Genomic DNA, 26,420 nt, shown 5'->3' with positions numbered 1-26,420 from the left:
TCCTTCCCCTCCCTTTCTATTCTTTCTATTCTTTTCTCCTCCCTCTTCCTCCTTCCCTTTTCATCTCTTCTTTCCTCCCCTCCTCTTCCTGCCTCCTTCCCATCTTCTCTTCCTCTCTCCTTCTCATCTCCTCTTCCCTCTCTCCTTCGCTCCTCCCCTCTTCCCTCCTTTCCCTCGTTCTTATCCCTTCCTCCTTCTCATCTTTTCTTCCCTTATCTCTCCTCCCTCCCTCCTTCTCTTCTCATCTCTTCTTTCCTCCACTCCTCTTCCTCCTTCTCTTCCTTTCTCCGCCTCCTCCCTCCTTCCTTCTCTCTCCTCCCCTCCTCCTCTCCTTCCTTGTTCTTTTCTCCTCCCTCCCTCCTTCTCATCTCTTCTTCACTCATCTCCTCTTCTTCCTGAGCATCCTATGCACCAGGGATATCAAGTCTCTCTGGTTCAGTTTTCTACAGCCAGTGACTGGACGTATCGCCGAAGCAAGGACACAGAAGTTACTGAAGGATCGCTCTGCATAAGTACCAATGAGAACCCAAATCCTCCGTTTAATGACGGAGGTTGAGAAATTAATTCGTGTTGCTGATCAGCTTTTCTGGGCTTAAGATTGCCTCTGATGAGAGCCTTGGGGTCGCATATTAAAATCCATGCTGTTCAGACTTTGGCTAGGGTTGCCTGAATTCTTGTTGTAGCTTTAAGGCTTTAATGACAATACAACCTGTAAATGAAATAGTTAAAAAAAAACCACCCTGGAATCACCAACGTCACAAATCAAAAGGAGGCGGACCGGAAGATGCCTCACTCTTTGCCTTCCACCATGTGCCTTATAGTTCCGGGCCTCTCTAGGCATCGCGGTGCGGTTGGTTTAACCCTTGGAGCCCCGCTGCGGACTGTAAGTGTCTTCGGCTCGCGAGCATGCGCTTAAGGCAGGGGTATCCAAACTTGGGGACTTTAAAGACTTGTGGACTTCAACTCCCAGAATTCCACAGCCAGCATGGGAAAGTATGGCTGGCTTGGGAATTCTGGGAGTTGAAGTCAACAAGTTTTAAAAGTTTCCAAGTTTGGACACCCCTGCTTTAAGCGCAAGCGCTCGCGTCCCTTTCTCATCTGTGACTCTGAGCATGTGCAGAGTTCTTTCTCTGGAGAAACCTCAGGGGTTTTGAATGAGCAGGAGACGGGAGCCCTCCTAAGAAGCAGCAGAGCGGTTGAGCTGCGCTTCAGCCGTGTCAAGGAAATACTCTGCACATGTTCAAAGATCCTTCCCTGCTGCTGAAACTAGAAAGCCCCGATGGATTCGGGGTGAGAAAATGTAATTCCTTTCCCGCAGAACGGATCGTTACTTAGGAGTGTGGAGTTGGGAGTTGCAATCTTGCTTAATGTTAGGCGTGCAATCTTGGATTGCAAATCTGTATCCCTGGCCCCAATATTTTGGAGGAGGTAGAAGCAATTCTAGGCTGGGTCAATGTGTTTATTGATGTATTTAATAAATTTATATATACCGTAGCTACTCATCTCACCCGGAGGGGGAAGAACAGAATTAAAAATGAATGAGTATAATAACAATTGTGAAATCATACACAATTAAAAAAAAAGAATGGGTTGAGGGGTGAAATCGTACACCAGTCTCCAAGGTCCCTTCCAACTCTGGTATTTAAATCTCAATAAACATCTAATGCAATCAAAAATACTATGAAGTGTCAGGGAAAACCATTCAACAGTTAGCAATTCTACATTTAGTTCTACATTTAAGCAAGAAAGACAAAATGCACAGGTATAGTATATGTGGTATCTCACTCAATAGTAGTAACTGTGAGAGGGATCTTGGAGTCCTAGTGGACCACCATTTAAATATGAGCCAGCAGTGTGCAGCAGCTGCCAAAAAAGCCAACACAGTTCTAGGCTGCATCAACAGAGGGATAGAATCAAGATCACGTGAAGTGTTAATACCACTTTATAATGCCTTGGTGAGGCCACACTTGGAATACTGCATTCAGTTCTGGTCGCCATGATGTAGAAAAGATGTGGAGACTCTAGAAAGAGTGCAGAGAAGAGCAACAAAGATGATTAGGGGACTGGAGACTAAAACATATGAAGGACGGTTGCAGGAACTGGGTATGTCTAGCTTAAGAGAAAGAAGGACTAGGGGAGACATGACAGCAGTGTTCCAATATCTCAGGGGCTGCCACAAAGAAGAGGGAGTCAAGCTATTCTCCAAAGCACCCGAGGGCAGGACAAGAAGCAACCGATGAAAACTAATCAAGGAGAGAAGCAACTTAGAACTGAGGAGAAATTTGCTGACAGTGAGAACAATTAGTGGAATAACTGGCCTCCAGAAGTTGTGAATGCTCCAACATTGGAAATTTTTAAGATGTTGGATAACCATTTGTCTGAAGTGGTGTAGCCACTTCAATATGTGCTTAATGAACAGCACACTGTCTGAGTCAATTCATTTACATAGTAATACCGGTACTTATTGTGCTCCTAATTTCTATCTCTTTTATCCAGCCATTGATAAAACAAGTCCCAAGCTTGAAAATATTCTGTGTCTTCTTTTTCTCTTATCTTTCAACTCTATTTTAAACTAAACTAAACAGTTGTTCTCTGGAGAGTGTTAATTCAAAGGGTTCAATTTGCAGAAGAATAGATGTGAAAATATCTATGGAATATACAATAGAATTAAACAGAGCTGGGAGGGACCTTGGAGGTCTTCTAATCCAACCCCCTGCTTAGGCAGGAAACCCTACACCGCTTCAGACAAATGGCTATCCAACATCTTCTTAAAAACTTCCAGTGTTGGGGCATTCACAACTTCTGGAGGCAAGCTGTTCCACTGATTAATTGTTCTGCCAGGAAATTACTTAGTTCTAAGTTGCTTCTCTCCTTGATTAGTTTCCACCCATTGCTTCTTGTCCTGCCCTCAGGTGCTTTGGAGAATGGCTTGACTCCCTCTTCTTTGTGGCAACCCCTGAGATATAGCGACACTGCTATCAATTGAAAGAGTGAACACCCCGAGAGAGAGAAGCCAACTTTTTTAGAGCAGGGCTGACCGAAGAATTCTGGAAGTTGAAGTCCACCTGTCTTTAAAGTTGCCAAGATTGGAGTAAACCCTGAAATTAGAAGATGTTGTGATGCGTACTGATGCTGATCCCGCTGAGAGATAATACAATACAATACAATACTAGAGTTGGAAGGGACCTTGGAGGTCTTCTAGTCCAACCCCCTGCCTAGGCAGGAAACCCTATACCATTTCAGACAGATGGCTATCCAACATCTTCTTAAAGACTTCCAGTGTTGGGGCATTCACAACTTCTGGAGGCAATTTCTGTTCCACTGATCAATTGTTCTAACTGTCAGGAAATTTCTCCTCAGTTCCAAGTTGCTTCTCTCCTTGATTAGTTTCCACCCATTGCTTCTTGTTCTACCCTCAGGTGCCTTGGAGAATAGTTTGACTCCCTCCGTCCCTTCGGGGAGAGGGGGCGGTCTATAAATCAAATAAACTTGAAACTTGAAACTCTTCTTTGTGGCAACCCCTGAGATATTGGAACAATGCTATCATGTCTCCCCTAGTCCTTCTTTCTCTTAAGCTAGACATATCCAATTCCTGCAACCGTCCTTCATATGTTTTAGTCTCCAGTCCCCTAATCCTCTTTGTTGCTCTTCTCTGCACTCTCTCCAGAGTCTCCACATCTTTTCTACATCGTGGTGACCAGAACTGAATGCAGGATGCTTGGGATATTATAAGCTCTTCCCTTCTGATTGTCCAGGCCAGGGGATCCTCTTCTCCAGCTGCGCTAGAAATCCCAGGAGCCTAATTGCAGGTCTCTATTGTCCCCAGGCAATGTGTGGAATTGTCACCCTGGCCGTCGCCCCCCTCTTCTTTTAAAAGAAAAGAACCCCAATCAAAATGTTCTCCCTGTGCATCTCAACAGGAGGCCACGGGGGCCGTCCTGCTCTCACACACCGGTTGCTCCCTCCACGCTCCTCCGAAAGCCCACGAAAGGGTTACACCACAGCCACTCCTACTTCCTAGAGAGGCTGGAGTAACCTTGGGGCTGGAGGATGGGTGGGCATAATATTCGGCAAGGCCTCTTCCTGCCTTGTAGGAAACTACCCAGAGAACAACAAGAGGCCAACAGCCAACACCCCCCTCCCCCCAATTCCCATCTACGCCAGGGGAACTCCTTAGATTGTGGGGACAAAGCATTAATGCGGAGGTGAGAATCAAGCTGTGTGCAAATTTGGGATGTCAAGGTTTTTGGATAGTCCAATCTCGCTCACTTGTGGTCCCCGCACTCTCTTGCACTCTTTTCTCCTTTGTGTGTTGCTTAGATTCATTTTCATTTTTGCAATCTGAAGTTTCCCTCCCGGGGAATATTTTATTTTCCATTTTCTCCTTGGTTTCCACTTTAAAAAAAAGCACTAGAATTTTATTTCTTCCTGCTGCAATAAGCTTGAGATGCCTGCCCTTTTAAAAAGCTTTAGCATTATCTCTCTTTACCGCGATGAATTTGGATGGCGGGTGCTCTCAGAAGGTAAGGCCAGGGCAGCCAGACAGATGTGAAAACCCCAGCAAAAAGAACTTGAAACACTTTTTATAACTTCCCCTCCTTACTCGACATCTGAGTTGCAGTGGTGTAAGCTAAGAACGCTTCAGAATTTGTTTCTCCCATCGAAGAAGCAGAGGTTTGTAAAGTTACACCCAAATAACTCCACAAAGAAAAGAATTTGCAGTATATGCATAATGTTGTATTCATTGATTTATTTTTGTCAAGTTTGTGTAGTGTATATTGGAGGCGGTGACCCTTGGAGAGAGCTGTATGCAATGAAATTTCATTTTTAATGTAGGGCGATTAATGTTCATTTAAAGTGACAATGAAGTTAGTCTGAGTCTGTTATTAAGTCTGCCCAGGTGTGTTGGAATTGAGGTACCTACAAATACTACGTTTTAAGGATGCCTTCTAGGCCCTGATTTATTTATTTTAAAAATGTTGCAATCCATTTTTTCTCCTTTTTATTAGAAACAATCCCAATATGAAGTAAAATTGATTTTTTGAAAATGTTAATGGTTTACCTCTAAAAATATCTTTAAAATCTTTAGTAGTTTTAAAAAAAACTTTAAAAGGACCAAAAACCTGGTATACATTTAAATCGAAGAGTCTAAACAGGGAGGATTATATCTGTTTCTCAGGATGTTCAAATTGTTAGACTCAAAATAGGCGAGACTCCGATTTTAAACAGTTGTACCTTTTGGATCTAATCTACTCTGCAGGGTTGTTTTGGGGAAAAGCAGCTGAGAAGGGACACATTACTGGTTATCTTTAAATTCTAGAGGATAAAAAGGTAACTTTCAAATACAGTATTTCAGGTTAACATTTTACATTCCTTGGTTCATTTACTTGGGAGCAAATCCCATTTAATTCATTGTTAGGATTGTAGATGCATAGATTACATCAGAAGGATAATCCTTTCCATAAGATTTTGCAGTCGAATAAACAAGACAAAAAGAGAAAGAAAAAAGGAAGATAGTCCTCAACTTACAATCATTTGTTTAGTGATGGTTAGAAATTACAAACAGTACTGGAAAAACTGACTTATGGCCATTTTTTCACTCTTAGGACTGTTGCAGCATCCCATGGCCACGTGATCAAAATTCAGATGCTTGGCAACTGACTCACATTTACGACGGTTACAGCGTCCCAGGATCACATTATCTCCTTTTGCGACCTTCCATTGGGAAGCCAGATTCCCTTAACAACCATATTAACAACTGTGGCAAGAAAGGTCATAAAATGGGGCAAAACTCACTCGGCAACGGTCTTGTTTAACAACATAAATGTTGTGTGCAATTGCGGTCGTAAGTTGAGGACTACCCTTAAAGCATAATGCCATTTCAAGCCAGGCAGCCACACCATTTTTTTAAAAAATAAATAAACAGACAATGATTATTCTGCTGGTTGAAAACAAAACAAATTTAACAATGTTACAATACAATACAATAGTAGAATTGGAAGGGACCTTGGAGGTCTTCTAGTCCAACCCCCTGCTTAGGCAGGAAACCCTATACCGTCTCAGACAGATGGCTATCCAACATCTTCTTAAAGACTTCCAGTGTTGGGGCATTCACAACTTCTGGAGGCAAGCTGTTCCACTGATTAATTGTTCTCACTGTCAGGAAATTTCTCCTCTGTTTTAAGTGGCTTCTCTCCTTGTTGTAGAATACTATGTTGTAGAATACTATGTTGATTAGAAGCTGGTGAAATTATCTAAAAAAGTGTGCATCCTGTTGAATTTTCCTGAACTCAGAAAAAAATAGTGCCACAGTTCACTCATCTCATGTGAGATGGGCGGCTAGATAAACTTGATTAATAAGTACTTAAAATATCTGGGGATAATCAAGAGTTTTTTATTCCAACATTTTAAAGTACGTTTCTCTCTTTCAGAATCAGCTGGGCGTCTCTTCAAGGAAGAAAATTATCTCTGCTGATCAGAAATGCTGCTGGTCCCTTCCTTGAGTGACTTCTTTTTTTTTTTACTGAAATCTTCCAAAGTTTGTGGGCCTCACCAGAAGATCCGCCTGGTTCCTCCTTTGTAATCATTTATCTTTATTTTTGAAAGCTATCTTTCAAAGTAGAGGCAACAATTGTTCATGAGCTTATTTGGCTTGGAAACCTTCGCCATGCGGCTTTGAAAAGCTCCTGTCAGCCTCAACGGGGACCTTTCCTCCATTATATGGTGACGTTGCCTTCTGTGAAGCATTAACCGCCAAAATGACTACTGAACTGAGGGCTGGAGGAGCCGCCTTTCTCTCCTTGCAGAATGTTCTGGGACACCCCCCAAGAAAGCCTGAGGAGGAAGCCCAAGTGCGGGTTCTGGACGCTGATGGGGAACGGACGGTCCCTCGGGTCATTCAGGTTGGCACCATAGGAGAATTTCTAGGCTGGATGACTCCCCAAGAGATGATCCAAGGATCAGAAGAAGGTTTGGCTCAACGCTGGGAGACCCAGTGGCAGGAAGTCTTGAAGGCGGTCCAGCTTCTTCCTCCTGGGTTGGCGACTCCACACCAGACGAAACCTTTTCCCTGGGACTCCTGCGAGTCCGTCCCCAACATCAGCCAGTGGTCGAATGGAGAAAGTGTTCCTCAGTTCTTGGTGGTCAACAACGGGGAGTTACCTCCTCGGATCCTTTATGGTCCAGGGGTGGAAGAAAACAGGCCAATGAAGGACTTACTTGTGGACCAAGAGGCTCTCTTGACCGAGGCTCAGCGCCAACGTTTTAGGCAATACAGTTACCAAGAAGCTGAAGAGCCTCAAGAGGTTTGCAAGAGACTCCGGGAATTTTGCTGTCAATGGCTGATACCAGAGAAGCACTCCAAAGAGCAGATCCTGGAACTGGTGATCCTGGAGCAGTTCCTGGCCATCCTCCCTCCAGAGATGCAGGGCTGGGTCAGGGTCCGTTGTCCTCAGGCTTGCTCCCAGGCCGTGGGCCTCGCAGAAGAGTTCCTCAGGAGTCAGAAGCAAGAGATTAAGGTAACACTGGCCTACACCAGTGGTAGTTTTCCAGCCGGTATACGGGTTTACCGTTGCCTGCTGGGAGCAGCAGGCACTGTTCCCGTACGGTTCTGTCAGGGGAAGAATTATATCACCCTGAACTAAAAACGAGGCTTAGACCGCGGCTGTTTCCAACAGGCATATTCTTTAAGGTGCGAAGAAAAAAATAAACACTCTGGGGAAACATATTCTAATTAATAAACAAACTTTAATACGAAAATAATAAATGGAAATAAAACAAATACTAACTAATTGTTACATTTTGATAAAAGAGTTCCGTCTCCCAGTTTTCCTGGCAGCCGGACAAAGATCAGAAGTAGCTCAGGAATGTGTGAAGCATGCGCAGTACATCACTGTCAGATAAGACTTTTATGACCTGCGCAATAACTCTTCCAGTTTAACTATTTAGTGTCAATTCAGTCAGTTCAGGCTAGCAAACAATTTTAACGCAGTGACAGGTTCTTCGGAGGGCCCACCTGCGTTCCTTACCTGTATTTGACACAACCGGGCCATTTGCGCATGCAGTATACGGCACCTGCGCGATGCTCCGCCGAGCAGCTGGAGCGTCGCAGGCGGTGGGTGTGCCTGCATGACATATTTTGATTAGATGAATTAGAAAACAGGTGATCAAGGTGCTGGTTGGCTAAAGTTTTCAAGATATTTCCCAATAAAGATGTATACACAGGCGAGGCTATTTGCCTGAAAGGAGGGAGGTGTCTAATGATCATGATCAGCGGTAGGTTTCACATTTTGTTAACACTGGTTTGCCCCATCTGCCCGCGCCCGCTTCCCATACACCCAGCCTTCCACGCATGCACCTTGCTTGCATGTGTGCCTTCCACGCATGTTCCCAGCCTACAAAACATGCCTAAATAGGATTGCATAGAGTGTGGGGCGAGTGGGCAGGGCCCACCTGCGATTTCCGCTACCGGATTTCCGCTACCAGTTCGGGCAAACCGGTCCGAACCGGCTGAATAAAACCTCTGATCATGATGCCTCATAACTTCTCGGCAAAGTACGCTAGAACGATGAAAATGGTACCACGTGGAAGTGTCTACATTTATCTTCCCTTTGAGAACAGCAAGGCAGATAACTATGAAAAAACACGTGGAAGATTTGCTTAGGTCCTAGAAAGCACTTGGTGCCAGCATGTCACTGAAAATTAATTTCTTACACTTTAGACCAGGGGTGTCCAAACTTTTTGCGAGGAGGGCCAGATTTGGTGAGGTGAAAATGTGTGGGGCCGATCATTCAGCCTGACATTCTTTGAACCCTTAACATTAAATGCGAATTAACTACCGTATTTTTCGGAGTATAAGCCACACCAAGATTTTGAAGAGGCAAATTAAAAAAAAAGTTTTTGCACTCTCCCACAAAAATGGGCCTTTTTTTAAAAGGGCGTGAATAGCCTTTAAGAGGTTTCTAGAGTGCCCCTGGGGGCTGGGGGGGGGGGAAGTTGAGCAAAAAATGGCCCGTTTTTTGCTCATTTATGCCCTCCACAGCCCCCAGGAGCATTCTGAAAACCTCCTAAAGGCTATGCACAGCCATTTTGGTGAAGGGGGCAGAGTTTTGGGTGGCAAAAAATGCTGTATTCAGTGTATAAGATGCACCCAGATTTTTAGCCTCTTTTTTGAGGGGAAAAAGATGCATCTTTATACTTCGAAAAATACGGTATTTTATGAAAGACTAAACAAATAACTCCAGTGGGTAGAAGAGGCTGCGGGCCGCTTGAAATTTGAAAAAGGGCCACATTTGGCCCCCGGGCCGCACTTTGGACATGCCTGCTTTAGACTATTTCAAGAGCCACAATGGCACAGTGCTTACAATGTGCAGTATTGCCGGCTACTTCTGCTGCCTGCAATTGGGCAGTTTGATCCTCCCCAGCCTCAAGGTTGACTCAGCCTTCCATCCTTCCGAGGTTGGTAAAATGAGGACCCAGATTGTTGGGGGTCATAGGCTGACTCTGTAAACCGCTTAGAGAGGGCTGTAAAGCACTGTAAAGCAGTATATAAGTCTAATTGCTATTTCTATTTCCCTTTGAACTGTGGGGCAGCGAGTGATGGGGAGAGATTCCATCAGGATATCGCAGGCATGGAGAAAAGATACCGAGGGAAACGGTCCATGCTTGCCGGAATCTCCCCAGGGAGGATCCTACACCAGTTCACAAGAGAAAAGCAGAAAAAGCCCAGTTTAGATAACTAATAAAGATGGAACCTTGTCGTTTAATCTGATGTTAGAGCTTGTCAGTTTTTCATGCCAGAAGCACGAAAATGTTACCCGAAACAGCAATAAACGAATGAAAAGTTATGCTCTGGGTATCAATAAAAAGATAAATTTATAATGATTGGCGTGGCACCATTCTCATAGCTACATTGCGTTTTGCAGAAAAGTTATGGAGCATAAATGTACACCCCCCTCCCCCTCATAATTTTGAATTATTTTGATGCCATTTTCACCCGAAGCTGTATTTTGGAAACTGGAGCCAATTAATACTCAGGACTTAATTTTCCTTTATTAGTGACCTAATTCATGTAAAATTAAGCTGCTTTCGTTTCCGAGGCTTTCTCCTTGTGGACCAGGGTAACAGGGGGAAAGTTGGCAGCAGTGGTGAAATCTAAATTTTTTTCCTACCGGTTCTGTGGGTGTGGCTTGAGGGTGTGTGTCATGTGACTGGGTGGGCGTGGATATGTAGTCATGTGACCGGGAGGGTTTCAAAAGACAGAAACTCACTTTAACAGTGTCCTGCTGGAGCAGGGTTGGACTAGATGACCTCCAGGTCCCTTCTAGCCCTGGATTGCTGTGCTCCTTCAAGGTATCCTCTGAAACTGCATCTGGTGCCTTCCTTACTCTCCTTTTTCCTTCCATCCCTCTTCCCCCCCCCCTCTCTTTGTTTCTTCCTTTCTTTCTTTCGCAGCATCCCCCCACCTCCCGTTTTTGGCCCAGCAGGTCTCAGAGAAGCCTCCTAGGAGCAAAAACGGACCCCACATGCTAAAAGAAAAAAAGTTTTTTAAAAAGTTCCTACCATCGCGCAGAACAGCTGATTGTCGAAACTTTTTTTTTACTTTGTTAAGCCTTTTTTTACTACCAGCTCGGGCGAACGGTAGCATTTCAACCTCTGGTTTGCAGTCTAGAATTAGCATCAACTGGAAAGTTTTTCAGAAAGTGATTTATTGACTAGGTGTGTTCCCCACAATCACTTCCCACAACAGGTTGGACTAGATCAGAGAAACTGGTTCAAGATTCCCTCGGGGAGTTTCGATGATTGAAGGGGACCAAAATCTGAGAGTTTCACTCCTATCGTGATTGTGATGCAATATTTCTCTTTTGGGAGGAAATGCTGGGGGGGGCTCAGGCTGGATTTTCTAGAGTCAAAACCAAGCATGTGAGACATTGCACCTGACCACCCTATGGGATTCACTTAATGACAGCCATCAGAAAACGGTCGTGACTTCCGTAAGTCAGCAGAGACATCTGACGCTGCCTGCAGTTCCTAGAACAAGTTGTGGGGTTTTTTGGGGAAGCGGGGAGGAGGGGGAGACACCGAAAAAAAATATTTATTTCAGGGAAGGGCCTCTCTGGAAGAATTAAAACAATGTGAATTTCTATAAAACTTCTAAAGCAGGGGTGTCCAAACTTGGGAACTTTAAGACTTGTGGACTTCAACTCCCAGAATTCCCCAGCCAGCATGGCTGGCTGGGGAATTCTGGGAGTTGAAGTCCACAAGTCTTAAAGTTCCCAAGTTTGGACACCCCTGTTCTAAAGCATATAAAGAACGGTTGCAGGAACTGGGCATGGCTAGTCTAGTGAAGAGAAGGACCACAGGAGACATGATAGCAGTGTTCCAATATTGAAGGGGCTGCCACAGAGAGGAGCGAGATCAACCTAATTTTCCAAAGCACCCAAAGGCCAGACAAGGAATAATGGATGGAAACTGACCAAGGAGAGATTCAACCTAGAAATAAGGAGGAATTTTCTGACAGGGAGAGCAATCAACCCATGGAACAGAGGTTGCCTTTGGAAGTTGTGGGAGCTTCATCACTGGAGGCTTTCAAGAAGAGACTGTCATCTGTCAGAAATGGTGTAGTAGAATCTCCAGCTTGGGCGGGGGGGGGGGGGGTTGGACTAGATGACCTATAAGGTCCCTCCAACTCTCCATCTGTAGCATAGATTTTAAGTACAGTAGAGCAGTGACCAACCTTCTGGGCACCAGGGACCAGTTCCGTGGAGAGAGGTTTTTCCGTGGACCGGAGAGGGCTGGTTTCGTGTGCTGCCGGCATCCCATGGATGGGGATTCACTTGTTTGCGCACCCCGGTTGCTGGCATGCTGTGGCCCTGTGCTCATCCATGGGTTGGGGACCCCAGCAATACAGCAGTCTGATATAGCTACCGAGCATTTAGAACCGGGATGTTAAGTTCAAGGCCCGTGGGCTGGGTCCGGCCTACAGGGTGCTTATATCTGGCCTGCAGGCAGTGCTGAAATTCATTTTTTTTTACTAATACTTCTGTGTGGGTGGCTTGGTGGGCGTGACAGGGGAAGGGTACTGCAAAATTTCCATTCCCACTCCACTCCAGGGGAAGGATACTGCAAAATCTCCATTCCCACTCCACTCCAGGGGAAGGATACTGCAAAGTTTCCATTCCCACTCCACTCCAGGGGAAGGATACTGCAAAATCTCCATTCCCGCCCCACTCCAGGGGAAGGATACTGCAAAATTTCCATTCCCGCCCCACTCCAGGGGAAGGATACTGCAAAATTCCCATTCCCACTCCACTCCAGGGGAAGGGTACTGCAAAATCTCCATTCCCACTCCACTCTAGGGGAAGGATACTACAAAATCTCCCGCCCCACTCCAGGGGAAGGATACTACAAAATCTCCATTCCCGCCCCACTCCAGGGGAAGGATACTACAAAATCTCCATTCCCGCCCCACTCCAGGGGAAGGATATTACAAAATTTCCATTCCCACTCCACTCCAGGGGAAGGATACTACAAAATCTCCATTCCTGCCCCACTCCAGGGGAAGGATATTACAAAATTTCCATTCCCACTCTACTCCAGGGGAAGGATACTACAAAATCTCCATTCCCGCCCCACTCCAGGGGAAGGATACTACAAAATCTCCATTCCCGCCCCACTCCAGGGGAAGGATACTACAAAATCTCCATTCCCGCCCCACTCCAGTGGAAGGATACTACAAAATCTTCATTCCCGCCCCACTCCAGGGGAAGGATATTACAAAATTTCCATTCCCACTCCACTCCAGGGGAAGGATACTACAAAATCTCCATTCCCGCCCCACTCCAGGGGAAGGATACTACAAAATCTCCATTTCCGCCCCACTCCAGGGGAAGGATATTACAAAATTTCCATTCCCACTCCACTCCAGGGGAAGGATACTACAAAATCTCCATTCCTGCCCCACTCCAGGGGAAGGATATTACAAAATTTCCATTCCCACTCTACTCCAGGGGAAGGATACTGCAAAATCCCCATTCCCTCCCCACTCCAGGGGAAGGATACTGCAAAATCTCCATTCCCACCCCACTCTGGGGCCAGTCAGAGGTGGTATTTGCCGGTTCTCCGAACTAGTCAAAATTTCTGCTACCAATTCTCCAGAACCTGTCAGAACCTGCTGAATTTCATCCCTGCTTGTGGGGCCGCCCTGAAAACAGCAATGGACCGGACCACGGTGCCTTCCACACCCTCTGCATGCCCCCCCCCTTTTTTGTGCAAAAAATGGGATGTGCAGAGGGTTTGTGAGGCCTGCAGAGTGGTCCTGGAAGCCAGGGAGGGCAAAACCGTTTTTGTTTTTCATTTACCTCTTCAAAGTCTTGGTGTGTCTTATAGTCTGAAAAATACAGTATATTAACTGAAACTTGCAAGTCTGAAAGGAGTTTTCTCCCACCTCCCCTTTGGTCAAGCACCCACCGACGTTAATAACATTTCGGCCCGCGGTGCCTCTACCAGTGAAAATGGAGCACGGGAGGGCTACATGCAGCCCTCCCGAACTCCGTTTTCACTGGCAGAGGGTTGCAACCCACCACTGCTTCCAACTCTGTTAAGTTGTTAGCAGTTAGAACAATTAATCAGTGGAACAGCTTGCCACCAGAAGTTGTGAATGCTCCAACACTGGAAGTTTTTAAGAAGATGTTGGATAACCATATTTCTGAAGTGGTTGTAGGGTTTCTTGCTTGAACAGGGGGTTGGACTAGACGACCTCCAAGGTCCCATCCAACTCTGCTATTCTATTCTGTTCTGTTTTAGGTGCTGGAACCATGCACAGAAGTGGTGATGATCTCCCCGGAGGCTGAAGGATCCCTGGCAGCCTCTGGATCTAACAGCCTCCTTTGTGGAGAAGCTGAACTGAAAGACGGTCAGGATCCCAACTCAGTGGGTAGGTACTCATTGTAGTAAAGGCAAGGAGAGAGCGTTATATGTTGATTGGTGCTGGAAGTGTACGGTCAGCATTTATCCGTATTGAATACAGGCAGTCCTCCACTTACAACAGTTCACTTAGTGACCGAAGTTACAATAGCTCTGGAAAAAGTGACTTTTTCGCACTTACGACCGTTGCAGCATCCCCAGGGCCACGTGATCTACAGTCAGACGCTTGGCAACTGATTTCTACTTATGACGGTTGCCATGTCCCTTTTGCAGCTTTCTGACCAGCAGAGTCAATGGGGAAGCCAGATCCATGTAACAACTGCGCTGCTAACTTCTCAGTTGCAGTGGTTCACTTAACATCTGCGGCAAGAATGGGGCAAAACTCGCTTAACAACTGTCTCGCTTAGCAACGGACATTGTGGCTCAGTGGTGGGTTTCAAATTTTTTTAGAATCTCTTCTGTAGGTGTGGCCTGCTTTGTGGGAGTGGCTTGCTGGCCATGTGACCGAGTGGGAGTGGCTTGCCAGCCACGTGACTGGGTGGGCATGGCCAACTTGTAAAATGTGGTGAAACTCATTTAGCAATGCTCTTGCTTAGCAACCAAAATGTTGGCTCAGGAACTCTGGCATTGAAGCATGCAAGTCTTAAAGCTGTCAAGTTACAAGACCCTTGCACCACTAACCCTTTAGAAAAAAACCCCCGGGGGTGTTTAAACTTGACAGCTTTAAGACTTTAAGGTTTAGATAGGACTCTTAGAGGCAGGTGGGGCGATTGGTGAGCCAGCCAATCAGTGAGCGGTGGGCGGAGCAAGCGTGGTGCGGACGGGCGGGGGGAGGGAGAGAGCTGGAACCGGTTCTAAACGGCACAGTAGATTTGTGGAACCTCTTCTATAGAAGAGGTTAGAACTGGCAGGAACCCATCTCTGTTGTGGTTGTAAATGAGGACTCCCTGTAGGTCTGGAGAGGTCCTCCAGGACAATCACTTCGTGATTCGTCGTTAAACGAGGACTACTTATACCCACATTTTTGACCTCTTGGGAGAGGGAGAAGATAGGTGGAGAAATTGTGAGGGCAGCAGCTGATGGGTTAATTATCATCGGCTACATCCGGGGTGTTAAATCAGTTTCATTGAGGGCCACATCAGGGCTGTGACTGATCTTGAAGGGGGGGGCAACTGGGTGGGTGTGGCCAACTGGGTAGGCGTGGCCATCTTGACACCACTCCCCAAACTGCTGGCATGGGTAGGCCGGGCCGAAGCGACACAGGCCAGTCCCTTACATTTTCCAGGCCGGCCCCACAGGCCGGCTCCAACGACATCACGGGACATATCCGTTCCACGGGCCTTATGTTTGACACCCTACATCAGCGATGGCGAACCTTTTTTGGCTCGCGTGCCATAAGTGGGGGGAGCGCAGGGGGGTCGTGTGCGGGCGTGCCGCACCCATAATGCAATGCACGAGCATGCACGCACTACAGGCGCGATCCCCCATTTCTTGCATCCTTTTTTCACCCTCCCCAGGCTCCAGAGGCTTTATAGGAGCCTGGGGAGGGTGAAAAAAGCCCCCCCCCCCCGGAGGCTTCAGGGACCTTCAGGAGGCTTCCCTAAAGCCTCCAAAGGGCAAAAAAAGACCCTACGAGCAAACCGGAAGTGACTTCCTGTTTGCTCGGAGGGTCGTTTTGAGCACTCCGGAGGCTTCAGGGACCTTCAGGAGGCTTCCCTGAAGCCTCAGGAGCACTTAAAACGATCCTCCGAGCAAACCAGAAGTCCCTTCCCAAACTTCCGATTCGCCCATAGGGCCAGTTTTTTGCGCTCCAGAGGCTTCAAGGAAGCTCATGAAGCCTCCGGAGGGCCTCCGGGGGAGGCTCTTTTCGCCCTCCCCAAGCTCCTATAAAGCCTCTGCAGCCTGGGGAGGGCTAAAAATGGCTTTAAAAAAAGACTGAACTCAGCTGGCCAGCGCCTCGCGTGCCCTGACAAATGGTTCCGCGTGCCACCTGTGGCACGCGTGCCATAGGTTCGCCATCCTGGCCCTACATCAATAGCAATAGCACTTAGACTTATATACCGCTCCACAGAGCTTTATAGCCCTTTCTAAGCAGGTTACAAAGTTAGCATGTTTCCCCCCCAACAATATGGGTCCTCATTTTACCCACTTCAAAAGGATGGAAGGCCGAGTCAACCTGGAGCCTGGTGAGATCTGAACTACCCAATTGCAAGGAGCCGGCAGTCAGCAGAAGTGGCCTGCAGTACTGCACTCTAACCACTGTGCCACCGTAGCTCTTGAAAGAGTCTAAATCAGTGTTTCTCAACCTTGGCGACTTTAAGTCCTGTGGACTTCCACTCCCAGAATTCCCCAGCCAGCTGGCTGGGGGATTCTGGGAGTTGAAGTCCACAGGACTTAAAGTCGCCAAGGTTGAGAAACACTGTTCTAAATGCAAATGTAAGAAATTAATTTTCAGTGACATGTTGGCACCAAGCGCTTTCTAGGACCTAAGCAAATCTTCCAGGTGTTTTTCATAGTCTGAGGAAGGCTGAGTCAAAACCTTCAGCCAGTCAGGATGTCCAGGGTTTCAGATCTCTGTCCTAGATGGATCTGATACTAAAAGATTCTGGAGGACAAAGAGAACAGAGGAAAATGAATGGTTTGCCTGTGTAGTAAGCTGTTGTCTAATGGAGATGCTCAGTCATCCCAGATCGTGGTTGTCCCAAAAGTGCTTTTTTTTTCAACTTTCTGGTTTTTTCTTTGAAGACATGGACTTTCTGGTTTTTCCTTTGAAAACGTTTCGCTTCTCATCCAGAAAGCTTCTTCAGCTCTGACTGAACAGCTCCCAACCAGCCCAATCTGCGGTATTATACTCTCCTCACCTCCAGACATGAATGGGGAAGTGTGTCTTGTCTGGTTTGGGCTGACCTCACCTTTCCTCCTCCTCCTCCTCCTCCTCCTCCTCCTCCTCCTCCTCCTCCTCCTCTTCCTCCTCCTCCTCCTCTTCCTCCTCCTCCTCCTCTTCCTCCTCCTCCTCCTCCTCCTCCTCCTCCTCCTCTTCCTCCTCCTCCTCCTCCTCCTCCTCCTCTTCCTCCTCCTCTTCCTCCTCCTCCTCCTCCTCTTCCTCCTCCTCCTCCTCCTCCTCTTCCTCCTCCTCCTCCTCCTCCTCCTCCTCCTCCTCCTCCTCCTCCTTCTCTTCCTCCTCCTCCTCCTTCTCTTCCTCCTCCTCCTCCTCCTCCTCCTCCTCCTCCTCCTCCTCCTCCTCCTCCTCCTCCTCCTCCTCCTCCTCTTCTTCCTCCTGCTCCTCCTCCTCCTCTTCCCTTGCTTGCTGCTTCTATCCTTGTGCCCTTGTGCCCTTCCTTTTGCCTGCAGTCCCAGAGGTGCAACTGGACTTTCTGGTTTTTTTTTCTTTGAAGACGTTTCGCTTCTCATCCAAGAAGCTTCTTCAGCTCTGACTGGATGGTGGGGAATGGAAGGATTTCTACTCCTTGCAGACAGCTGGTCATTGGCATCCTTTTAGAGCAGGGGTAGTCAACCTTTTTATACCTACTGCCCCTTTTTGTATCTCTGTTAGTAGTAAAATTTTCTAACTACCCACCGGTTCCACAGTAATGGTGATTTATAAAGTAGGGAAGTAACTTTACTTTATAAAATTTATAAAGCAGAGTTACAGCAAACCCCTACCGCCCACCATGAAAGCTGGAACGCCAGGGGTGGGTTCCTGCCAGTTCTAACCTCTTGTATAGATGAGGTTCCACAAATCTACAGTGCCGTTTAGAACCGGTTCCAGCTCCCTCCCCCCGCCCGTCCGCACATCATCAAGATGAAGACCGAGAGGAGGAATTCTGGGAGTTGAAGCTGCCAAGTTTGAACACCCCTGGGTGTTTTTTTTTCTACAGGGTTAGGGGTGCGAGGGTCTTGTAACTTGACAGCTTTAAGACTTGCACACTTCAAATGCCAGAGTTTCTGAGCCAACATTTTGGTTGCTTAGCAAGAGCGTGTTAAGTGAGTTTCATCACATTTTACAAGTTGGCCATGCCCACCCAAGTCACATGACTGCCAAGCCACTCCCACCTGGTCACATGGCCGGCAAGCCACTCCCACAAAGCAGGCCACACCTACAGAAGAGGTTGTAGGAGTCAAAGTCCGCCAGGCTTAAAGTTGCCAAAGTTGGAGACCCCTGCTCTAGAGGAAGCTCAACATCTGGATGTTTATGCTGTTTCAACAGGTGGCCCCGCCATGAGCAGGAATCCCCTGGGAGTTTCTCAGCCAAGGGATCCCGAGTTTCCCGTGTTGTTTGGATCCTTAATGGGGCAACCAGGATCCCTCGAGAGCAGAGAAGGTCTGGTGCAGAAGAGCCCAATGGAACCCATCCAGAAAGGGGATGGGGCAAGGCTTTGCAGCGAAGGGGTGTACGAGACGGTGGTCCGTCTGGAGGAACACGGACACTGGTGCCTCGAATGCGGCGAAAGCTTTCAAGACGCCTTGCAGCTTCAGAATCACCAGAATTCCCATTCGGGTCGGAAGCGTCCGGAGTGTCCAGAATGCGGGAAAAGCTTCCGGGACCTTTCGCACGTTCTCCGGCATCAAACCGTCCACACGGGAGAGAAACCCTACGCCTGCTTCAAATGTGGACAGAGTTTCACCCAGAAACCAGCACTTAACCGGCATCTGAGAAAACATTTGGAAAGCCAGAGTGACTCAGGTACGAGGAAGGCTCCCCTGCCGTTAATCTCAAAGGGTGTATAGCAGGGGTGTCAAACCAGGGGTGAGATCCAGCAGGTTCTGACAGGTTCTGGAGAACCGGTAGCGGAAACTTTGAGTAGTTCGGAGAACTGGCAAATGCCACCTCTGGCTGGCCCCGCCCCATCTATTCTTTGCCTCCCAAGTCACAGCTGATCGGGAGGGAATGGGGATTTTGCAGTATCCTTCCCCTACCACGGCCACCAAGCCACACCCACAAAACCACTGTGTCAAACTCAGATCTTGCCGCTGTGGAAACAATGAAGGAGTGGCCCGGGGTGCCTCTGCTTGCAAAAATGACGCTCGGGAGGACACGCGGCCTTTCCCGAGCTTCCGTGGCTGTTGCAGCTGAAAACAGAGCTTGGGAGCCCATTTTCGCTGGCAGGGCGCTCGGGCTACCATAGATGCCCCTGAAACGAGTGATGTCGAGTTGGCCACGCCTATCCTGACCACACACCCCGTCGCCTCCCCCCCCAAGGTCAAACACAATCCTGATGCGGCCCTCAATTAAATTGAGTTTGACACCCCTGAATAGGGAATATACAGAGGGCGGCTGAATTGACTCCAGAGAGTCCTCGACTTAAGACCACAATTGAGCCTGAAATTTCTGTCACTAAGCAAGACGGTAGTGAAGTGAGTTGCTAAGGTTGAGAAACCTTGATTTAAGTTACACGAACAGAATATCAAAAGCCTCAACAGTGTTTTCCACCATTTCTTCCTCCTGCACCAAAGAGAATCAAGATGGAGCAATCTTGAGTTTCTTTCACATGCTGTACAGGTAGTCCTCGACTTGCAGCAGTTCATTTAGTGACCGTTCAAAGTTACAACGGCACTGAAAAAAGTGACATGATGGTTTTTCACTCTTACAACCAGCATTCCCACGGTCACATGATTTACATTTGGATGTTTGACACCTGACTCACATTTATGACGGTTGCAGGGTTCCGGGGTCATGTGACCTCCTTTAGTGAGCTTCTGACAAGCAAAGCCAATGGGAAAACTAGATTCACTCAACAACCATATTGCAGGTAGTCCTAGACTTGCAACAGTTCGTTTAGTGACCGTTCAAAGTTACAACACTGAAAAAAAGTCAGATTCACTTAACAACCGTATTACCAACTTAGCAGACGCAATGATTCCCTTGACAAATGTGGCAAGAAAAGTTGTAAAATGAGGCAAAGCCACTGGGGAGGCCAGAGTCCCTTAACAACCATGGGGCTAACTTAGCAACTGGAGTGATTCCCTTACCAAGCGCGGCAAGAAAGGTTGTAAAACGGGGCAAAAGTCACTTAACAACTGTCTCGCTTAGCAACATAAATTTTGGGCTGTGTGACCAACTTGGTGGGCGTGGCCAGCTTGACACCACTCTTCAAACTGCTGGCATGTTTCCTCTTCACACTGGGTAGACCAGGCCGAAGCAATGCTGGTCGGCCCTTAACATTTTCCAGGCTGCCTGAATGGCCGGATCTGACCACATCGTGGGCTACATCCGGCCTGCGGGCCTTGTGCTTGACACCCATGTTGTAAGTCAAGAACTATCTGTACGCTTATGGTAGTTTGGGGTTTTTTTGTTTTTGTTTTTTGTTTTCTCCAAACAGGTTTCATCCCGAGTATGAAACCCCCAAGGATGGACATGGTTAGTCGTAAGCGTCCAGAGTGCTTGGCATGTGGGAAGAGTTTCCGGGACGTTTCTCAGGTCCTTCGGCATCAGACGGTCCATACGGGAGAGAGGCCTTACAGCTGCCTTGAGTGTGGGCAAAGTTTCACCCAAAAGCCGGCCCTCAACCGACACAAGAGGAAACATCTCAAAGGTGAAACCTACGAAGGTATGGATGAAAGCGGGAGAGACGAGAACCAGTGGTGGGATTCAATTTTTTTTTACGACCGATTCTGTGGCCGTGGCTTGGTGAGTGTAGCATGGCTTGGTGGGCGTGGCTTGGTGGGCGTGGTAGGGGAAGGATACTGTAAAATCCCCATTTCTTGCCCAATCATCTGGGACTCGGGAGGCAGAGAATAGATGCGGATGGGGCCAGGTGTGAAATGCTACCGGTTCGGGCCGGTTTGCCCGAACCAGTAGCCAAAAATACTAAAAAAAGGAACTTTTTACTTTTTATTTTAAAGCTTTTTTTACAGGTTCTCCGGAAATGCAGGGCTGGCTGGCTGGGGTCCGTTTTTGCTCCCAGCAGGCTTCCCTGAAGCCTGCTAGGCCAAAAACTGGGGTGAGGGTGGGTGCTGAGAAAGAAAGAGAGAGAGAGAGAGAGAAAGAAAGGGAAAAAGAAAGGGGGAGAGGGTGGGAGGGAAAAAGGAGAGGAAGGAAGAAGTACAAACCTGGCACTAGATGCAGCTTCGGAGGATAATCCAGGGCTGGAAGGGACCTGGAGGTCATCTAGTCCAACCCTGCTCCAGCAGGACATTGTTAAAGTGAGTTTCTGTCTTTTAATCCCCTAGTTACATGACTACATAGCCACACCCACCCAGTCACAACACTCCCACCAAGCCAAGAAAGCGTCGGGAGTCTGGGGAGGCCGAAAAATGAGCCCACCGGAAGTCAGGAAACAGGCTGTTTCTGGCCTCTGGGGGTGGGTGGTGGGTGGAGGTCATTTTTGCTGTGCTCGCATGCATGGGTCAGCTGGGGTATGTCACACACACATGCGCAGGGGGCACAGTGCGAGGGGCGTTAAATCATGGGTGTCGGCACGCGTGTGATATAGCGCGTGTGTGCGGTTTTGGCACCCGAGGCGAAAAAGTTTTGCAATCATTGGGATAGGATAATATATATTATATACTATATCATGTAATTAAAATATTAATACAATCAATATGATTATATCATACATTAATACAATACTACTACAGGTAGTCCTCATCTTACGGACACAATTGAGCCCAACCTTTCTGTTGCTAAGTGAGAAATTTGTTAAGTGAGTCTTGCCCCACCTTACGACTTCTCTTGCCTCGTTTGTTAAATGGATCACTGCAGTTGTTAAGTTAGTAATACGGTTGTTAAGTGAATCTGGCTTCCCCCCCGTTGATTTTGCTTACCAGAAGGTTGCGAAAGGGGGGTCACATCACCCTGGGACACTACAGCCGTCGTAAACGTGAGTCATTTGTCATGCGGCCCAATGTAAGTCACGTGACCATGGGGAGGCTGCAACTGTCGTAAGTGTGAAAAATTGTCACGAGTCACTTTTTTCAGCGCCGTTGTAACTTCAAACGGTCGCTAAGGGAACTGCTGTAAGACGAGGACTACCTGTATGCTATAATAATTGTAAATTATATCATTAATATATTACGTTAATTATATATTCATATAATACTACTATACTAATTGGGAGCATGGTGGTTCATGAGGTTAGAATGCTGGACTGACAATCAGCAGTCTCACGTTCCATTGCTGCTGCGGAGCGGGGTGAGCTCCTGTCACGTGCTCCTGCCAACCCAGCAGTTCAAAAGCACTGTACTAATATAGTAAAATATAATAGCAATAGACATATACCGCTTCACAGTGCTTTACGGACCTCTCTAAGCTGTTTGCAGAGCCAGCCTACTGCCCCCCTGTTCTGTCCCGGGATTCCAATGAATATGCAGACACAGGCTTGGCTGTCTGCCATGACTAATTACAGAGATAAAGCCACCCCTTGGCTAGGAGCCTAGAAAGCTATATTCAAGAACCAAGATTAAACTTACAGAATGCTTTCTCAAAGGCTAGTAAAATGGACTGTTGTTTCCTGCAAAGATTCCCCTTCCGTTGCTCCACCTATAAACTCTTTGGAAGGGGCCACAACCTTAGCCAGCTGTCCCTACTTCCTTCTATGACGCCCTCTCCACAGCTGCTCCTTTCTCCTCTCAGCTCTACGCACCCGCACATCAGGGACAACCTCCCTCTGTTCCTTCTCACTGCTCCCTGACTCAGATGCCACCTGGTGGCCAACAGGCCTCTCTAGTTCCTGCTCTGACTCCAAACACCTGACTCCAAACACCTTCCAGAGTCTTCCTCATCCTCCAGAGCAGTCCCAGAATGGTCTGTGCTGTCAGAGTCCAGAGGTTTTTTCGCAAAAACCAAGGTTTTTTGCCTTCCCTCAGCCCCCAGCAGCCTTCAGCAGGGCTGGGGCAAGGCAAAAATGCCCCCATTTTTTGCAAAAATGGGGCACAGGGGCAGGACTTTGGGAGTCCAAAAATGACTGTATTCGGTGTATAAGATGCACCAACATTTCCATGCTTTTAGGGGGGCAAAATATGCATCTTATACTCCGAAAAATACAGTATATACCATATTATTACCTTCTCAAATTGTAGCAATTGTTGAAACTTCTTCCCGATGTTGTTTTATACATCTGATTTAGCCTAAGTTCTTAGCTGCTTTATGAGCTTGTCTGAATGGTCCGAGTGGCTTAAGTGGGTTGAGGATCTCCTCTTTCATTGGCTGCATATTTAGACTTCTTTTCTTACTGCAGGGGACCAAGAACGGCACGGGAACCAGGAAAATAGTCACTGGGATGGGGCAACCCCTTCTTGGGTCTGGCCTAACCAAACATTCCCCGAGAACGGAGTCGGCCCCTTTGCCAGCGGCCTGGAACAGCGGCCATCGATGAATCAGTATCCCGAAGTTGCTTCCGGCACGGACCAGGAAGGCAAAACAGCAAGGAAAACAACCAGCCGTCGGGGGCAGAAGAAATACTGGTGCTTTATCTGCATCAAAGGCTTTCGGGACAAGGCAGATTTGGTGAGGCACGACCGGATCCACACGGGAGAGAAACCTTACACCTGCCTGGACTGCGGACGGAAATTCAGCTACACGTCCAGCTTGTACAAACACCAGCTGATCCACAGGAGAGCGGACAGCCTGAAAGGGAACCAGTTCAGAGAGGTGTCCATGGACTACGATCCGAATGGTTTTTCAGCCGTCCGCACGGCTCCCTTGGCCTGTCTTGAGGGCGGCGAGGGGTGGAGGAATGGGGTGAAGTTGGAGGCGACTGAGGTAAAACCACCCATGGAGGCCTTATCGGTAGGAAAGGCCGACACGCAATCAAGTGACTTCGCTTTCGACATTTCAGCGACGTAATTCAAAGCCGTCGGCTTTACTTTCCTGCACCTGATGCGTTTCGGACAGATCGGACTTTAACATCCCTGAATTCTAGCTTAAACAGAGAAGCTTGGCAAGTTGAGAAAAGCGATTCCGTTCAAACCAACCAGCCGAATCCCCCCTCCACAGGTGGGTGGGTGGGTATACATGCACCCCCGCCCACCGCCTGGTTCTGTGTATATATGTACGTAAAAGACTCTTTCTTATCTTTGACCGTCATTACATTATTAATATTATTATTATTATTTTATGCACAATAACACTTCAGTGACCTCCGTTTGCAGGTTTCCTTTCTCCGTTCCAATAAAAGGCTAAGCCAACTTTATTATCACAGGCATGTTTTTAAGATACGGGGTGGGGCGGGCGAATCCCCAAGATTTATTTTCGGAGCAGAGAGTCAGGAGGGAGTCAAAAATATCAAAATGATACAACAGATACACCCTGCTGTTCTTTTGACATGCATGTTGTGGCCTGCCAGCCGCCAGCGGAACTGGCAGCAGAGTTGGACAGAGTGAGGAGGTTGGGGAGGAACATGGGCCAGTCCTGGAGTCTGGGGAAGGCTCGGACGAGGGCTCTGCGTCAGAGGCAGAGAGTGGGCTGAGGCCGTCTGGCAGTTCTCAGCTGCCTTTGGAGTGAGACAGCAGTGAGGCAGAGGAACAGCTGGAGCCTGTTCTCAGTGTGCGCATGCGCAGAGCTGCCAGAAGACAAGAACAACTCAGAAATCAGGGTCAGCTTGGGAGTAAAGCCACAGGTGGGAGGTGAATGGCCCCTCCCATAGGAAATAAAAGAGGAGCGAAAGGGGAGTGGGCTTTTGCAGGAAACAATTCATTCGTTCGTTCATTAGTTCGTCTCAGGAGTGTGAAGATCTGTCCGGGAATCTCAGAGACTCTGTGCCCAGTCTTTCCTTTCACAGCACTACATTTGGGAAATCAAGAGAGGAGAACAGTAGAAATGTATGGGCCGATCCTTGGGAAGGAAGAGCCACTGCTGCTAGCCACGCCCCCATCCTAGCTCTGTGGATAAAAGTCAAGAGGTGGAGATGAATAGGTGTGGCAGAGAACTATTCCTCTTCCGTCCGGCTGCATTTATTAGCCTGCAAGATAAACTTTTTGCCAGGTCTGACGGCACTCCTAATAAAGGAATCTTTACTTCACATCACAGGGTTTGTCGTGTTTGGGGAGCTGGGTCAGAACAACTACCTTTATGACCTGCTTTTGTGTTTTTTTGGAAAAGATTTCAGGATAAAACCTTTTCTATGCTAGAAAGATTTCTAGGGGCTCCCTCTGAGAAGACTCACAAATGCAGGACAACAATTGTCTCATTTCAAGCAACGGATTTTCCACACTCCAAGCTCTGATGTGTTTTGTCACCTGGAAAGAGGGTCCGGCCATCTGAGCAGCTGGAGGTTTTCTGGAGGGCATTTTTACCTCCAGACCCAGGTAGACAGTCCAGGAAAATATTTCCCACACATCAAAAGCACCATTACTTTTTCTTATGCATCCTTTTCAGATGCATTTTTAGCTTTGATTGACAATGAAAAGGTTTCTCTCACTCTGCACCAGTGGTGGTTTCCTACTGGTTTGTCCTGGTTTGGCTGAAACAGGTATGCCAGCCCGGAAAAACAGAACCGGCAGCAACCCAGGCTGGCCACGCCCCCGAACCGGTTTCTCGCTCGCCATTGTCGCCGCAGCCATCTTGTTTTTGAGTTCTGCACATGCACGAATGAATCGCGCGCACGAATGAACTGGCCAGAACCCACCCCTGCTCTGCACACTTCTAAAGGCGATTTTTCCTGTGCGATTTTGGGTGTGCCTGAAAAATGCTGATGGGTGGGTGAAATATTTCTCACAACCTGAACATTTATGTGGTTTTTCTCCACTCTGGATTCGCAAGGGTACTTTTCCCACCAGAAAAAAACATTTATTCCACTCAGGCAGAGATTGAGTTCAGCAGCTCTGCTTTCTCTCTGCTGCCTGTTTCTTCTTTGCCGTCTTCTCTCTTTAGGGGACCGACTGTTGTCTTGATTTTGGGTACTCCCAATTCTGAGGTTATAGGAAAATACTCTCTCCCCCCAATCCAGACCCATCAATGCGGCCTCTGGGTCTGGGAGCATCCGTGTATTTCTCCTCTCTCTTTGGGGGCGCTTGTGGGGCAGCATCCGTGGGCTCTGCTGGAATCCCACTGATGCTGCTGGTGGGGGTCCTGGTCTGGATCGCTGGAAGCAAAGGGGGAAAGGCGACACCTGGTAGGGAGGGGGTTTCTCTGGGGCAGGAGTGGATGGGCCCTCAGTGCTCCTGGGGGAAGGAGGGGGGAGAAAGCCAACGCAGTCCTAGGCTGCATCAACAGAGGGATAGAATCAAGATCACATGAAGTGTTAATACCACTTTATAAGGCCTTGGTAAGGCCACACTTGGAATACTGCATTCAGTTCTGGTCACCACGATGTAGAAAAGATGTGGAGACTCTAGAAAGAGTGCAGAGAAGAGCAACCAAGAGGATTAGGGGACTGGAGACTAAAACATATGAAGAACGGTTGCAGGAATTGGGTAGGTCTAGTTTAATGGAAAGAAGGACCAGGGGAGACATGATAGCAGTGTTCCAATATCTCAGGGGTTGCCACAAAGAAGAGGGAGTCAAACTCTTCTCCAAGGCACCTGAGGGTAGAACAAGAAGCAATGGGTGAAAACTAATC

General features: G+C 47.7%; 1 protein-coding gene across 6 annotated transcripts; it reads left to right on the top strand.

The window, feature by feature from the left end:
* Window positions 1-1,139: 1,139 nt before the first annotated feature.
* Window positions 1,140-25,202, top strand: LOC309397593 (uncharacterized protein). Of its 6 annotated transcripts, none has more exons than XM_081963725.1 (6): window positions 1,140-1,290; window positions 6,432-7,517; window positions 13,804-13,933; window positions 18,131-18,607; window positions 20,244-20,471; window positions 23,100-25,202. In XM_081963725.1, the coding sequence occupies exons 2-6, from the start codon at window positions 6,759-6,761 to the stop codon at window positions 23,705-23,707; spliced, it is 2,202 nt and encodes a 733-aa protein (XP_081819851.1). In that variant the 5' UTR covers window positions 1,140-1,290; window positions 6,432-6,758; the 3' UTR covers window positions 23,708-25,202. The 6 variants fall into 6 exon arrangements, with proteins under 6 accessions (XP_081819851.1, XP_081819855.1, XP_081819850.1 ...); XM_081963729.1 differs by having other exon boundaries at window positions 1,140-1,300; XM_081963724.1 differs by lacking the exon at window positions 1,140-1,290 and adding an exon at window positions 3,958-4,205.
* Window positions 25,203-26,420: the final 1,218 nt, after the last annotated feature.

This window comes from Natrix helvetica, assembly GCF_964273705.1.
Source record: "Natrix helvetica genome assembly, chromosome: 1".
Classification (NCBI taxonomy): Eukaryota; Metazoa; Chordata; class Lepidosauria; order Squamata; family Natricidae; genus Natrix; species Natrix helvetica.
This window is presented reverse-complemented; position numbering and strand designations above follow the sequence as displayed.